This window comes from Cucumis melo, chromosome 11, assembly GCF_025177605.1.
Source record: "Cucumis melo cultivar AY chromosome 11, USDA_Cmelo_AY_1.0, whole genome shotgun sequence".
NCBI lineage: Eukaryota > Viridiplantae > Streptophyta > Magnoliopsida > Cucurbitales > Cucurbitaceae > Cucumis > Cucumis melo.
Window position 1 is genome coordinate 33,232,028 of NC_066867.1, and position 17,304 is coordinate 33,249,331.

Below are 17,304 nucleotides of genomic sequence, written 5' to 3' on the forward strand. Positions count from 1 at the left end.
GAATCAGATATTGTATTCTTTATATATATATAAAAGTGGAATCAATAATCTCTTCAGTGCACCACTCACATCAGTGTAGTTGTGTGTTGAAATTTTCTATATAGATATTAAATGTTTGATATTTTTTCTCCAAAAATTAAAGAAGAAGAAGACTGATTCCTAGACATCTTCAAAGTCAAAGTCAAGTGATTAAAGAATTTAGATGAAGAAAATTAAGTATAGAAGAAAATTCAAATTTTCCAAGCAGATAAGTGGGTCAATATTTTAACTTTTTCATTTATTAGGAATTTAATTATAGTGGACCAAGACTTCTGTAGATATGTTTCTATAATTTTTATATAAAACATAAAACTATATATATAATATAAAAATTTCTTAACTAAAACATATCCATTGTTTGCAAATAATAATTAATTCGTCATAATCACAATTGGATTTTGATCATAAATTTGAAAACTTTGTATATATCTACTAAATTCATGATTTGTAAATTAGTTTCACTCCATAAAACTCAGAAACAAACGAAATTAATTAATCTAAAAATGGCTAATTTTCACTAAACTGCTTTAGATTAGCTCAAACTTAGGACCCCTTTTTGTGAATACAACGTTTTTAGCAGTATATGAAGGAAGCATTGGGAGTAGAGTCCGAATAAACTTTTATCCAATCCAAGGATTTAACCTTTTCTTTGAGTTTTTGTTTCAAGAAAAAGTCTCGGAAAGATGAAAAGTTTTAGTGGTAGACTGGTAGTTCTATTTTATAAGTTTGTTACTATCATTGGAAGTTAAGGAAGGTAAATTACTTGAAATATTCCTTGATTTAGCCATTTAGCAAAAGCTCTCAAGGTTATTTGACAACAAATCGAGTGTGTGTGACTTTTAAAAATTGATCTTGATCCATTTCCCATGAATACAGCTTTCACCCAAACCCTTTTTTCCAAGCTGCTGTCTTGATCTTCTTGTTCATGCAACAGTTGAGATTTATGATAATTTTGATCTGCATTATCACATTTTGGTAGAGGATTTCCACAGAGTTCCAAGGTTTCCAAAGTAGGAAGAACTCTCAAAAGTATCAAATTGTTTGCCTTTACAAATTGGTCTGGGAAGATGATTTTGGGAAAGATTCAAATGAGACAAGAATGTAAGACCAACCAATTGAGAAGGAAATATTACCAAACGATTGATTTAAAGAAAGATCCAACCATTCCAGACTGTTTAAATTGCCAAGTGATGTTGGAATCCCACCAAAGGTTCAAACCTACTAGAGACTTCAGCATTCCAATTTCGTTTGGTATCTCTCCATTGAAACCATTGCTTGATAGATTAATAGTTTTAAATATCAAAAGATTTCTTTCCAACTGTTATTCTATCTCTTTTAATGATATCCCAATTGAATCTTGATAGTAAATATTTTTAACAAAACAGTTGGGTTGGATTTCCACTTCCGGAAGGGCTCTCATATTAAAATAGTTTGAAAGCAATGGTCCACTGAAATAGTTGTGAGAAAGATCAATAATTTGTAGGTTTGAGAAAGAATTTTTATTGAAGGAATTGTTGATAAGACCATAAAATGGATTGGATCGAAGGATGAGAACTCGCAAACTTGAAGCATGCAGTTTTTAACCAATAAGGAAAGTACCTGTCAAAATAGAATAGGAAATATTTGTGTCAGCAAGCCCAAGATCCCTTAGATTGGTTAAGTTATGAACAAGTTGATTCATAACCAGGTTTGAAAAACTGAGATCAGAATTATAAGAAAGATGAAGGGAAACCAATTTTGACAAATGTGAAATTTGTAATGGGACGTGACCTTTGAAAGATGACCCTGAAAGATCCAAAACTCTCAAGTTTGAAAGCATTCCAAATTGAGGTGACAATGGAGATCCTGCAAAATTATTATAAGAAAGATTCAAGGTTTTGAGGTGGGAGAGGGTGAAAAGGGTGTTGTTAGGATGAAGAGTTCCATGGAGTAAACTGCAGCCCAGATGAAGACCAACGATATGGCCTTGTCCTTCGTCGTCACACTCCACCCCGTCCCATAAACAGCAATCTGTGGTTTCATTCCATGTGAAAGTTCGTGGATACAGCTCGCTCCAAGAACTTGATGGCATATCCAAGGAAAACACATTCTTGAAATGAAGTAATGCTAAGCCTTGTTTAGGATCACACACATTACCATGATGTTGAGAATTCACAGTAACTGAAATATTAGACAGGAAAAGAAAGAGAATCAAGAAGTAGCACATCATTACTTGTAATTCATACAACAATTAAAGATAGTAGTTTGCAAAATCTGATGTGAGTTATTGATCACCTTCCTATAATTAGTCTTACAATTTTCTTTCTTTTATTATTATTATTTTCTTGACTTTGAATAGTGAGTTAACACACATGAAGACAGCCAGAGAAGGATGGTGTAGACAGCACCAGCAAAGTCGAACAAACTTCATTTTCTAATCTCTTTCACACACTAGAGTTGACCAAAACTTCATTTTTACACACGTGTATATGTAGGGTCTGGCCGTTCTGACCTTTCCCATGCCTACAGTTTCTAATTCTTTTGTATAGATATATCTCGTTTGCGAACCGTGTAAAAATGGAGATGGAAGGTGGTAAGCTAGTAAGCATTATTCCAAATTAATTGCGGAGAAAATGGAGATCCGGGAAAAATCATTATAAGAAAGATTAAAGGTTTGGAGGTGGGAGAGGGGGTGAAAAGGGTTTTGTGTTGGGATGAAGAGTTCCATTGAGAAAACTGCGGCCAAGATGAAGACCAACGACATGCACGGCCTTCTCCTTTGTCATCACACTCCACACCATCTATCCCACGAATACAGCTAGCAATCTGTGGTCTGATTCCATGTGGAAGTTCGTGGATACCACTCACTCCAAGAACTTGATGGTGTGTCCAAGGAAAAGGCATTCTTGAATTGAAGTAATCCCAAACTTTGATTAGGATCGCACGCTACATGACGATGATGTTGTTGGGAATTCACAGTAAGTGAAATATTAGAGAGGAAAAGAAGGAGAGAAGAAAGTAGAACATCATCTCTACAACTAATACTTTGATTTATACAAAATCTGATGTGTTATATATATCAACTATTTTGTAATAATAAGCACGATTTATGTATCAAATCTTCATATTTTATCGATAATAAACATTAACTACCTTAATAGATTTCCATCAATAATGTTTATTGATTAAAAAACTATTAAATTAAATTGATGCACAAAGATAATTGGATTCGTTTTTCACTACACAATTAGTATATCAATATTTATACGATCAGTCATCGTTTATTTTAGATAGACCGTGATTCCAGATAAATGATGGTGTATTAATATCTAAATAATTTTTAGATTACATCATACAATTGTTTAAATTAGAAATTTGTTGGTGACTGTGCGTATAACCAATGGATATTTTTTAAATATTTATGTGTTCGTTTTATTTTTTTAAGAACCCCTAAATTATATTCTATCTTTTGCCAAAAAGAGAACAAAGAAAAAACGCTAAAGAAAAACCTCTCTTTGTTACATGTGACATCAAAATACCTTTTATAGTTTTTTTTTCTCTCTCTCTCTCTAGTGTGCTTTCGATCTTCTTCTTTCCGAGGCAGAGCTTCCAATTTCAACAGCATGACAGGTTTATCTCTCTCTCTCTCTCTCTCTCTTTCGATTATTTGATTCCTTCTTTTTTCATTTAGTATAGTGGTTGTTACTTGGGTTGGCTTAAAATAATCGAGAAATTAAGATAAGTTTGGGGGAATTCCCAAGTTTAGATTTCACTTTTTTCTTTATGGGTACGATTCTGAAGCCCAGTTGATTTGAAATTCGCCTTCTTTTACATTTGGGTCTTTTCATTGGGTTCTTGACTTTCATGGGTTACTTTTGTGTGTGTGTGTGTGTGTGTGTGTGTTAGGGATTCTGGGTTTGAGTTGTTTGGAGTGATACTGCATTCATGGTTCTGTTCCATTTATAATTAATTCCTAATGAAAGATTTGAATGATTTTATCAAAGCAGCTCTGTTAGCAATTTGTTCATTCCTATATGAAGAATGAGTCCTTTTGGATTTTATACTGTTCCTTTCTGATGCTAAGAAGTCTTATTCACTTAGCCTTAATGCAATGCATCTTGGCTTCTAAATTAAATGGAAGGCCTTTCTCTGCTTTTTGAAAAGAGTGAGATTGAAATGTTAATCCAAGTCTGGTTAAGTGGATAAAGACACTAGTTACTATCTCGAAGATTGATGGTTGGATTCGCTATATCTACAATTGTTGAACTATGGAAAGATTGAAACTCGTTGTATTCCCATTGCCTTCATGTGTGAGAGTTTTATTATTATTTTGTTTTGACATCTCCAATTCTGCCTCACTGATGATATTTCCTTGAAATCTTTTCACTTTCTGGATACTGCCTTCTTCCATTTGACTCAATGAAACAGTGACACTTTAGTTTGACACTCCGGTTCGTGTTGGTGCATTAAACATGTGTTTAACAGTAGTTGTACAAATTGAATACAAGTATAGTACTTGTTTGACGCACATTGCACGTTTATTGAACAAAACAAATAGACATAATTAGTGATATAGATTAAAATAATAGAGGAAAATACATCAATCTTGAATGTTTTAAGCAGATAAGTGCGTAAGTTTATGGACTTTAAACTTCCTTATTGTGTCTGTATCTCAGATTTGATTGAAAATAACTCATTATCATTCTATGTTGTATCATATTCATGTTCTTATTCTTCTTTTGCTTTGACTTCAACCAACCAAGTTTCTTGTTTGGGAACTTTCTTGGAGTAACTGTTTTTTCTGATATCGAAAACAGATAACCAACAACCAATATTGGATAAAGAGGTAACTTCTGTTGATGAACTGCCTTTAGCTAATCTAAAACGCTGGCAATGGTGGTTCTTGGTGGCACTCAACATCCTTTTCCTCGTTGTGGGTCAAGCTGCTGCTGTTTTACTTGGGAGATTTTACTATGATAAAGGTGGAAATAGTAAATGGATGGCAACTGTTGTTCAAACTGCTGCCTTCCCGATTCTCTTTATCCCACTCTTCCTTTTCCGTTCCACCAAGGATACTTCCACTTCCACTAACCCGCCTTCCATTCTATTTCTTTTGTTGATTTATTTTTCACTTGGATCCCTTATAGCTCTCGATAACTGGATGTATTCAACTGGGCTTTTATACCTTTCTGCCTCCACTTACTCACTTATTTGTGCTAGCCAATTAGCTTTCAATTCAGTTTTTTCCTACTTCATCAACTCTCAAAAGTTCACCATTTTAATTTCGAATTCCGTCGTTATTCTTTCCTTGTCTTCTGCACTTTTAGCTGTGAACGACGATTCAGAACGTCCTCCTGGAGTCTCTAATTCGAAATATTTCATTGGATTCATTAGCTCCCTTGGCGCTTCGGCATTATACTCTTTACTGCTTTCTCTTATGCAGCTTACCTTTCAAAAGGTTTTGAAGAGGGAGACCTTTTCTGTGGTCTTGGAAATGCAAATCTATACATCCTTGGTTGCCACAATTGTATCTGTCGTTGCTCTTTTCGCTAGTGGGGAATGGAAGAGTTTGCCTCAGGAAATGGCAAGTTTCGGTACAGGTCGAGTTTCATATGTTTTGACATTGGTGGGGACAGCCGTTGCTTGGCAGACTTGTTCGGTCGGTGTTGTTGGCTTGATTTTCATTGTGTCTTCTCTGTTCTCCAATGCAATCAGTACCGTCTCTTTAGCTGTTACACCCCTTGCAGCTCTTGTAGTTTTCCATGACAAGATGAATGGCGTGAAGATCATTGCTTTGCTGCTCGCGGTATGGGGTTTTGTGACATATTTATATCAAAACTATATTGATCAGTCCAAGGCACAAAGAAGGCAAAACAGAACTGACGAACCTCATGACGAGGGATCCCTTTGTTGATGGACCATCTGATGCAGCCTGAACATATAGCTCATGATTTTTTAGTAGTTTTTGCACACAGATTATCTGAAATCTCCATTTTTTTACAATAATCTTAGTTAACAAATTCCAGATAGACAAGCCGTGGACGAAGTCACTCGGTACTCAGGTACGTCAGACCATTCATTTGATATAAAACCTTTGTAATTAAAATAGCTTAGTCTTGAACCATTACTCATCTGTGGCATTCATGATGTCCATTGATTTACTTAGTTTCATGACAGCATGAAAACTTGTGAATTAAGTTTGTGATAGCCAATACTATGTCGAAAATGGGTAAACAATACAATTTATTATTTGTCATTTGGAGCCTAATTTACTGATTTTGGAATAATTCTTAATTATAATAAACCTTCTTAAAACTTTGAACAGTCTCTTATTCAAACTGAGTTCACCTAATTTCAATATTTTGGTTACTATGGTCACTGTTGTCCTCTCTAAAGCCAGCTGCGTGTGACTTCAAGAATCACTAAATCACTATTCAGAACAACTCACATGCTCGTCTATCTATTTTCATAGGACAACAATCTAGTTAATGAAATTTATAGAACTTTATACGAGTCAACATTAGATCTTATGGATCTTAGGTAGCCATGTGGCTTGAACTCGTCCTCGTAGACTTCCTACTTCAAATTGTAAAATCTGATGAAATGCCTCTTCTTTAAGTTATACTTTTAGTATTTTTATTCAGCCTTTTATGAAGATTTATTTTAAAGATATAATCGTTATGTTTTTAATTTAATCATAGACTACGAGTTTGTTACTGATATGAATGTAATTGAACTGACCATAGAGTTTGTGTATATCGGCGAAAAGATAACTCATTTAAAAAGAGAAAATAAAGGTAAAGAAGAAAAATCAAAGGATGAAATTCACATTTCATGCATTTGCACACATAAGGAAGGAAATTGAATGTAAGATAAGCAGATGATGTTGGTAGTGGGTGTGCATGTTACACTAAGTGGAATTAATTTGAAGGAGTAGGTAACATAGTGCATCAAATGCTAATAATAAATACAAACAAGACCTAAGTCCTATGTATGGGTTCCACATCTAATTAAAGAAATTCAATCTTACCCGATACTAATTATTGTTATTATTATTAGTATTAGTATCATTATTAAAAAAAAAAGTTAATGTTTGGTTATTCAAAATGTAAATGATTCCAAAATCTACCCACTTTCTAAAAGGGGATAATATAAAAACAAATAACTATAATCAAATTCATTGTTAGCCAATTCCTTTTCATTTTGTTTGCTTTGCTTTGCTTTGCTTTGCCCAGACGACACCGTATTTCGTACCACACACTCAATAATTAATTTCATAAATATCCACTCTTCATACATCATTTCAAAATTCACAAAAAAGAAGAAAAAAAATCCACACTTTTGTTAAAAATGTTGTTGAAATTTAATTCGACAATTTTCTTTCCAAAATGGATATTTTAAGGACTAGAATAAATATTTGAAAAATACCAATGAACAAAAACAATTTTTTTCTGCCTTCCGTTTTACTACAACCATTCTCGAATCTAATACTTTAGAATATTATTTCATGCAAGAAACGCGTTAAATTAAAAGTTGGGAGAACCACAAACAAATTGTAAGGAAGAAAACTAATGGGGTAGGTATAGTTGAACAATATCACACCTAATATAGTTATGCTTTTCTTTTTCCTTGGTACAAAATGGGTAGAGATGGAAGATTGAACATCAAACTCCTACGAGAGAAAAGATAATATCTTATATATGAAATGATATATTGGTGTTGTACTAAATGAATGAAGATGGTGAAGAGGTAGATTCTTGGAAGAGAGGTATTGAGAGATCTAATTGATTTTTGGAAGGAAACATTAAAGGAAAAGGGAAAGAGGAATTGAATGCAATGGTTGGAAGTGAGAGATGGGTGTGGAAGTGGAGATAGTGGGGGGAAAAAAAGGTGACATATAATAATAATAATAACAACAACAACAACATTGTTTTGTTGTTATTAAATTTGGTAGAAATCTGTTCATTTCAATTTCTTAATATTATTCAATTGGATTCTTCACATGGCTTGCAATTGCTTATTATATATCTTTTAAATGTGTTGTTGAAACTTCATCAAAACCATCCATTATGATAATTCTTGACAACTGGGGTTTACACTGTTTAATTCCTCTCTCTGTCTCTCTCTCTTTCTTTCTTTATCCCAAGGGAAAAGAAAAGTGGAGATAATGTGTTATTATTTGGGAATAATATTGATGCTAAAAATGTTGTTCTTTCCACTTTTTAAAATTTCTTTTTCAAAGAGAATTTTTTTGACAATTGTGTCTTCATAAAAAAAGAAAATAATGGTTTTGGAATAAGGGTTTATATTAGGATTACATTGCAAGTTTTAGTCAATTAATTAAAGCTTTGATTGTTTGGGATTGTGTTGGGATAGAGGTAGCTATTATGGGGGAGAATCTTCATAACCATTTAAGTTATGTTTAGTAGATTTAATTGCTTATTAAATTTATGTAAAATCAATTTTCAATTTATTTGAATAAACGTCACTTTTTGTGCCTAATTTATTCTTTGATTATTAATAATGTTGATTATGTCAAAGAGGGTTATCTCATAGAGTGATAGTCGAAAAAAAAAAATAACAATGTTCAAGACGAAAGTATGTCATATCTTAGGCTTGGTTCAAACCAACGTGCTTAGTAAAAACACCTAATGAGTCATGTCTAGCATATGTCGATCATTCGGTCCAAATTGAGATCACCATAGTAAAAAAAATGGACTTAGGGGAAGGTGCTAGGGTTTAGCCCTCGACTAATTAAGATCAACCCTACAATATTTCTCAAACACGTGGATTCTTTTCATGACATCCCCGATTCTTGGTGGACAAATAATAATCCTTATGAAACATTGAAATCCTATCTAAGAGAACATACGTCAACTACACCCGTAAAATGAATACTAATCACTTTTCATTACATACCCACATACCCACATGGGGAAATTGATACAATTTTGAAGTAAAAATTAATTAATTCATTTAAATTTTTCACAAAAAACTATCATAGAGATAAATTTAAACAACAAAAGTTTGAAAAGAAAAAAGTAGAGGCCACATGAAACAAAATCCAAAAACATGTGTGTGTTTTGAGAGTGACTTTTAAGTTTGAACAACAAACCGCTCTAAAGCCAATAAGAAAACAAAACAAAAAGAAAACAAACCCCAAAAAAGGAAAACCAAACTGATTTTTTCTTAGATGAGAAACCCAAGAAGGTTTTCTGAGTTAAAAAGATAATGTTTTCTTTTTTTTTTTTTTTTGTAAAATTTTAAGTTCAAACAAAAGAACAATTCTTTGATTCAGTTAACGTTGGAAAAGGTGAATGTTTTTAAATTTTTAAACAACCAGAAAATATTTGAATGGAAGGGACAAAAGTTCTTCTTTTTTCCTACCTGTAATTATATTATATTCAATTACATTTGAATTTTTCAACTTTATAATTTAGATTTAAAATCTTTTTACCTTTATATATAGTACTATTCATTTAATTTTATCTCCCCCATGTTTCAAAACTTAGAAATGTTTTTGATTATTTTTACTTCCTAATTAAACACATTACATTACCATAAATTTTAAAGATTTTCTTTTTCTCTTCTAAGAGTAAACCAATTGTTATCATATGGGCTCGATTGTATTTATACTCTTGCTATATTGAATTGAAATATCATAGAGAAGTTATATGAAATGTAATAGTTACTTCAAATCATTTTCAAAATTCTGGTCGATCTATCACTTCAATTCTCTTTCATAAAGTTGCTAAATTTAAATAAATCTCAAACGGCATTGAATCTTTTGCTAAAATCCAAGCTAAAATCAGACAGAAAAAGGGAAGAAGAAGAAGAAGAAGAAGAAGAAGAAGAAAAGTGAAAAATGAGAGATTCTAAAAATAAAGGACATTAGATGGTTTGATGGACAATATTTTTTTGACCCCACTCCTCCACTCTTAGTCTTCCTATTTCTTAACCCTATCCGGTGGTTGCCTCCACCAACCACCCTACTCCTCCACCATCCGGTTCCCCGCCGACCTTTCGACGCGTACGATACATTACACACAATTCAATCAAAAGGATGAATTTTCGATTATAAAATAACGTTAACTTTACATAGGTTTGAATCATATTTTAGTTTTTAAATTTTTGAGTTTATTCCATCTTTTGTCTTTGAAATACTTTCAAAATGTCGAATTTAGTCTTTGAAAATTCAATTTTGAAAACCAACCTTTGGTCTCGAAGTTTTAAAATATAATGTTTAGTTTAACATTAGCCTCTCTCAACATTTAAATGATAGCACTGTGACCTTCTAGTTTGTGTGTACGTACTAGCCGTTAATACAAGTATATGATTTCAAACAAAATAAATTAGAGTTCAACATTAATAGCAAGGTGGATTAAGGTAAAAAGTAATGATTGTTTTCAATAAAATTTATTAGAAACGACTAAAATAGATATTTTGAAAGTTCAGAAACCAAACCCTACACTATTCCATTTAGATGAAGCAAGTTTTTGTGAGAGACTAAAGTCTCAATCATTCTAGATGTCTTAATATCTATGTCAAAATAAGCACCTAAATGAAATGAAGTGTATATATTCCATTGATAAAAAGAAAACCCAAAGTTCAAATCGCCCAACTCGAGATAAACTGAAAAAAGAAACCACCCGATTATATGAACTATATGTTAACATTGTCGTTATCGATATTATAATAATTAGGGTTGGTAACAACTTAAATTAAGACTTTGTATTAATATATTAATGTGAACACTATGATTGCGAGTGTAGCAGTTTGACTCTATCTTTATTAATTTATTACGTGTCATGAATTTCTAGGACCATATAGTAAGGAATTAAAGAGAAGAAGAAAAGAAAAGTGCTCAAAATTTTGGTGTAAGGTTGAAAATGAGAAGGGAAAGAGAGACTATAAAACAGAACCCAACTAATATAATTAAATACCAAATTGACCAAGAAAGAAAAATCCAATTTTAAAGACTATAATTTCTCTAATATGTAATTAATACATGACATTAATTAATTCAACCCAAATTTGATACAACACTAATGTAAAGTTAATTTTAAAATATTTTTTAGAAGAAGAAGAAGAAGAGTTACGTACAAGTCAAATTTCAAAAGCAGTATTGTGATTAAAAAGATTAAGAACCACCAAAATCTTGTTGGATTCTTTCCTACTTTGGATTGAAACCAAAACCACAAATAAACTCTTATGGCAATGAATTTTTATGAATTCCCACTAGTAATAGAAATGTGTCCTAAATTTTTAACCAAATTAGGATTAAATTTAAAATGAGAAAAATATTAAATATTCCCAAATGAAATAAAAGTACAAAAGAATGATAATGAAAATTTTTGAAAAATACAAAAACAAAAATCATAAAAGTAAAAGGACAAGAGGTACATTTAACCAAATAGATTCTAGTGACAAAAAATGCCATTTTTCTCAAATTATTTTTTTAAAAAATAGAAACTTTATCCAATTGAATTTCGAAAAAAAATTAATTCACCACACAAAATTAGTGGAAATAAAACGAATATTTAAAAAAGTATCAAAATAATAATAAAAATATGATAGTTTAAAATATGTATATATATTGAAATGTAAAGACCGTACACGTGGAGGGGCTATATCCACTCGATCAAATCTTCAACCACCGGACCAAACCACAACCCATTTGCCAACAAGCATTTAATTTCATTGTTTAAATTAAATATCTTAAGAATCAATAAGTAAAAATAAAATTTAAAAAAAAAAAAAAAAAAAAAAAAAAAAAGAGAAAAAGGCTTAGATTCCATATTTGAAAAATTGAATTCCAAATCCAAACCCAAATATAAACCGAAAAATGCTTTTCATTTCTGTGTCATCAACATTAATTAATTAATATACAGAAATAACAAAAAATTTAATTCTTTCTTTTTCTTTCTTTCATTCGTTTTTTTTTTTTTTTTTTCAAACTATTTTAATGTTATAATTCTTTTTTCCAACTTTTACACTGAGGAATGAGCTGAAGATAGTAATAATAAACAATTGGTGTAGAGAGGAAGGAAGGGCAAAACCGTACTTGTAGATTCCTTTTTTTTTTTTAAAGTGGGAGAGAGATCAAATCAGCACCGTCAATTAGGATGTCAACGGTCTTCAAAATCAACGGTTAGCATTGACTCTTCCGAAATCCGCAAGTTTTCGAGACCGGTTCGCGCAAAACGACGCCGCTTCGGAGAGATGAGGCTTGTTCGGAACCCTAACATCGCCGGTATACACAAATTCCGGCGGCAGTCCTTTCTGGTTCCAGTGACGGTGGTTAGGGCTAGCTCTCACTAGTGGACTCAAGCAAAACGCAAGACTAGATACATTCCGACTCAGTCCTTGTCTTCCTCGTCTCGCTGTCGATCCATGAGACGCTGCCGGAGACGGTTTCCACTTCGATGATTCAGAGGAGTAACCGCTCGCGGATGGGGATCCGTCGCGGCGATCATCGAAATCTCCGTCCGCCTCACTCGCTCCACCAGCTGGCGACATTCCACGAGAGAAGAATCGCGATGGGGGCGGCTTCTTCCTCTGATCCATTTGTTCTTCAATAGAGCAAAACTTCGATTGCTTCTTCTTCCGACGGGAGAACATTGATGAAAACCAAGTGGAAGAGGAAGAAGATACGGGTTCACAAGTAGAATGAGAAGAATCGCGAGGAAGTGAATCCAATTTCTCGGATCTGGACCTGAAAAGACTAGAGAAGAACGAAAATCTACTCCTCTGTTTCCTACTAACAGAGCCGGTAGTAACAAAAGAAGAACTAGAAATACCGCCGCCGTAGTAAGTAGGTCCAACCTGTGGAGTACTATAGAAGCGATGATGAAATCGACGATGTCGATCATCCAACGGACTCTGAAAGCTCCACGACGAATCCTCAACTTTCCGCCGGGAGACGTAGGGAGAAACAGAACGCGGAAACACCAGAGGCGGAGGTGGAAGAGGATCGGACTTCCTTGGTAAATCCTCCGACCCTGCCGCCGCCGTAGAGGAACGAAGTCGAGATAGTTGCAATTGTTGAGCCTCGGCCCTGGCTTGAGCAGCCATGAGAGAGAGAAGGCGCTCCCGGAGACAAGTGGCGCAGACTCCGACAGCGCTGGTGACGTCAGAGAGATGCTTCTTGCACCTCATTCCGCGGCGGCGGAGGAGAAGATCGAAAAGAATCGAATGAAATCGAAACGAAACCCAAAAGTGAATAAAAAGGAGAAATTGAAAACAAAAAATCAGGAAAGAAATTGAAACCCAGAAGAGCAGTAAAGATGAATTTGGATATGGAGAAGCATTTTTGAGAAATGAAAGAGATCTGAGGAGGGAGGAAGAAGGAAGAAAGGATGAAAAGGAGAAGGTTTGTCTTCTTCTTTTGTCTCCGAGGGGAATAAAAAGGTAATATCACTCTTATCATATGTTTTTGAGAGAGACATCGACTTACTAATATTTATATATTTCTTTATTCTTAAATTAACAATTAACTTTTTTTTTTTCTTTTCTTTCCTTTTCTTTTTTTTTTTTTTTAAAAAAATAAAGTTCCCTCTTCATTTTATTATTATTATTATTATTATTATTATTATTATTTGTTTAATTTTGTTTCACTCTTTGCCTTTTCCTTTTCTATATTTGAGTTTGGTGTGCTTTTTTATTTTATTTTTATTATTTTTTTTCTTTTTTGGGAGTGATAGCTAATTAGCATGTGTAACTAATATGTGTATGTGTGTTTATATATATGTGAACAAAATAATTGAAGGAGTTTAATTATTGCAATTCTATTATATAAATCTTCTCTAAAATAAAAATATCATTATCATCATCCTCCAATCAAAACATCCCTTTCGATTTTTCATGCTAACTAAGAGTACTTTTACTTTTAAATAATTTTTATGTGATTTCACCCTGATAAACTGTTATCATCTAACATAAACCCTAAAATTGTGTTGTATTTGTCAATATGTTTAGCAAGTTTGTCATCTGGATGATTAGTCATATGATTTTTTAATTAATCTTGATAATAGTTAAGTTTATTTTTTAAAAAATAATTAGTAGACTTTAACACCACACATTAGAAGTAGCAAATAAAAATTAAACTCAATCCTCACAAAATAAGAGGAGAAAGTGTAAGCTAATTTTTTTGAATCTTATATTCTATATATATACACGAGATGAACTAAAATTCGAACCTCTAACTTAATTTTGATAACAGTCATAATCATTATTTTAAGATAATTTTTTAGCATAATCATGATGTAATTAAGATATATGGAGACACATTATATTCTTTAGGGTGGGGGAAATGAGATTTAAATAGATCATATGATGTGGCAATTGCACACTTAAAAGTGTTGTTTGATTTCTTTTGTTTTTTTTCTTTTAAACAAAAGAGAGAAAGGGCCATATGGTGTTTGCATAAAAATGATTTGAGTGTTGTTTATTAATTTATATTAATTAGAGGTGTTATTTTATTAATTAATTTATATTAGTTGGAGGCCTTGTTTAGTTTTTTTTAAAATGGTTTCTTTAATCATCTAATTTATTTGGTCAAATGGTTAATTAAATTTTAGGTTAATTATTATATTTGGTCAAAAGTTTAAAATATTTATGATTCATTCAAATATGTAAGGAAAAAACAATTGAAACTAAACACCAATCATATATATAGATTGACATCCATATGTATTGTATTGAAATGAAAAAGATTATCAAGAATATATAAGATTATCAAGAATGAAAGGTTTATATTTGAATTAAGAAAATTAAGTTGATGAAAAGATGATAATATTAAAAAAAAAAATTGATAAATTAAATAGTCAACTTTAAGATAAACCCAATTTTCCTTGAATCTATTTTGTTGTGGTTTTAAAAAAGTATTATTTTAATATTTTTACAATGTTAAAAAACCTCGTTAGAAGTAGAACTACGGGTGTAAATGGTTTGGTTGGGTTGACAATCTAAATAACCCGAATTGAATTCTCAACCTAACTCTTAAAATATGGATTTAGTTTGATAGGATTGTCGGATTATATTGTCGATAAATTTATTAATTCGCGTTGAATCGGATGAAATTGAATTTTTCAATCTCCAACTCTGAAACCCAACCAAATTAAAAATTTCAATTCAATTCAATTCATATACAACATGGATTAGGTAGTTCGGATTGTCGAGTTATTTAGGTTATTCAATCGATGAATAGAAAAGTATTAACATCCAAAATTATTTGGTGTTTTATAAAATAAACCTATTTTAAAATGAAAACATATAATATAATTTCTTTAAAACAATCTAAGAAGGAAGAAGAAGAAGAAGATTGGAATTTTTGAATAAATGAAAGAAGAAAAAAGAAAAGATATATGAATTGTTTTGATTTAATATTAATAGAAATGTTGTCTTTATGTAATGTTTATTAATTGGCGTTTTGTGGAATTTGAAGGTAAAAAAGGATATTTGGAATCTTCGCTAAATATAAAGCAACGTGAGACAGCTGACACCACATACTCTGGGCCCCACCTTCCTCCACCAATTACTTTCCATTCATATATATATATCTATCTTTGACATGTCACCACTCTTAATGTTAAATTTCCAAATCTACTTCTTTACTTTTTTTTTTTTTTTTTTTTTTAATTTACAAATTTAATCTTTCAAATATTGTATTTCTTTCGGAAAGATTCAGAGTTTCTAAAACGAGTTTGTCTCGATTAAGGGTGATCAAAAAATGGTTGAAAACTGAACCAAACCTCAAATCGAATTGCAATCGAATCGAAACTGAATGCATGTGGTTTGATTCAGTTTCATTTAAATTGAAACTGCTTGTTATGCAGTTCGACTCGATTTAAGAAATTAAACCGATTCTAAAATCGAACCGAACCACTTTATTTTAAATATAATATGTATATATATGTATATAACTACCTAAAAGTTTGGTGGCATTCAGTGCCACTAAGGCCCGATATCTAATAAGTAAAGGCAAAACAATATTTATGCACTTTGATTTTGATTCTAATATTTATGCATAAGTGGTTCGGCTTCAATCTGATTTTACTTATGTATAAGCAGTTCGGTTTCAAAAAGGTGAGCGGTTCAGTGCAGTTTTAGCTTCAAACCGAACCGTAAACACTTCTAGTCTCGATATATTGACACGATTTCCTTTCAAATTTTAAGTAGTAAAAGATTTTAAAAACTTCAACAGCAATCGATTTAAATAGTTGGTGGACTATTCATTCCAATAGTATTAATATTAAACAAGTTTGTCTTTTGTTCATTTATTAACATTTTTCGATTCATTATAAAGCACAACGAGTGATCCAAATTTTGATATATTCGACTTTCTCTTATAACTTGGTGCTTATGGTCGATGGTATAGCTTGATGGGATGTAGAGGGAGAGAAATGAATTTTTTTTATAGGAATTTTTGTTTTGTTGAGGTTGGTTTTTAATTCACTCGATATCTTTGATATTTTTATCTTCTTAAACAAATTCGTCTTTTGTCTAATATTTTAGGTTGTGACCATAAAAGGTGGGGATGACAATGTTATCGTGGTAGGACGGAATAATGATGATAACTTCTCCATTTTCATCCCCTCCTCTACACTATTCACTCGTTTCATTCTCTATCATTATAAAATTAAATTTCCTAAATTTTTTTAAGGATCGAGGCATGGAGTTTTTCAAGATTCAATAACAAAACTCTTCCTCGTTCAAATTACTTTATTTTTTTCTAAAAAAATAACAAGCTCTCAATTAATTTGTTATATAATTATCCAAGAAATCCACTTTAATGAAAAAGTTTTTAAATTTTAACTTCCTTCTAGTCTTATTTAAAACGAACAATCCTATTGTTTTCTTTATATATATTAGAGAAGGCTTGGAATAAGCAAAAATTCATCTCCGTCCCCACTCCATCCTCGTAAGAAAAAGTGACATACATGCAAAGAGGAGAAAACAAAAAAAAATCGATTTATTTTCCAAGAATTCATAGATAGAAGAGCTACATATATATGAACCCGATGTCATTAAAAAATCGACACATCAATAGACAATATATATATATATATATATATATATACACATTTTTTTTTATAATCTATGGTGGAGAATTGAGATTGAATATACTTTGATGATTTAGTAATTTCATTGATTAGAAGCTTTGGAATTGACTTTTTCTCCATCAAAGAACATAGAGTTGACCTTTTTTTTGTGTGGTGTTGTGGCTATTATTATATTACACTTTTTCTTAACTTTTTTGACTACGATTTGATTGACTTGAAAACC

At 31.8% G+C, this 17,304-nt stretch overlaps 2 protein-coding genes across 2 annotated transcripts; one reads left to right on the plus strand and one right to left on the minus strand.

Annotated features, from left to right (window-relative positions):
- Window positions 1-3,484: 3,484 nt before the first annotated feature.
- On the plus strand, window positions 3,485-6,274 carry LOC103498985 (probable purine permease 11). Its single transcript, XM_008461831.3, has 2 exons — window positions 3,485-3,648; window positions 4,836-6,274. The coding sequence occupies exons 1-2, from the start codon at window positions 3,642-3,644 to the stop codon at window positions 5,930-5,932; spliced, it is 1,104 nt and encodes a 367-aa protein (XP_008460053.1). The 5' UTR covers window positions 3,485-3,641; the 3' UTR covers window positions 5,933-6,274.
- Window positions 6,275-11,848: 5,574 nt separating this feature from the next.
- On the minus strand, window positions 11,849-13,444 carry LOC103498988 (uncharacterized). Its single transcript, XM_008461845.3, has one exon. The coding sequence runs from the start codon at window positions 13,174-13,176 to the stop codon at window positions 12,163-12,165; it is 1,014 nt and encodes a 337-aa protein (XP_008460067.1). The 5' UTR covers window positions 13,177-13,444; the 3' UTR covers window positions 11,849-12,162.
- Window positions 13,445-17,304: the final 3,860 nt, after the last annotated feature.

Excerpts from the sequence above, each read along its gene's own strand:
- LOC103498988 (XM_008461845.3), bottom strand. The coding sequence starts at position 13,176 with ATGAGGTGCAAGAAGCATCTCTCTGACGTCACCAGCGCTGTCGGAGTC.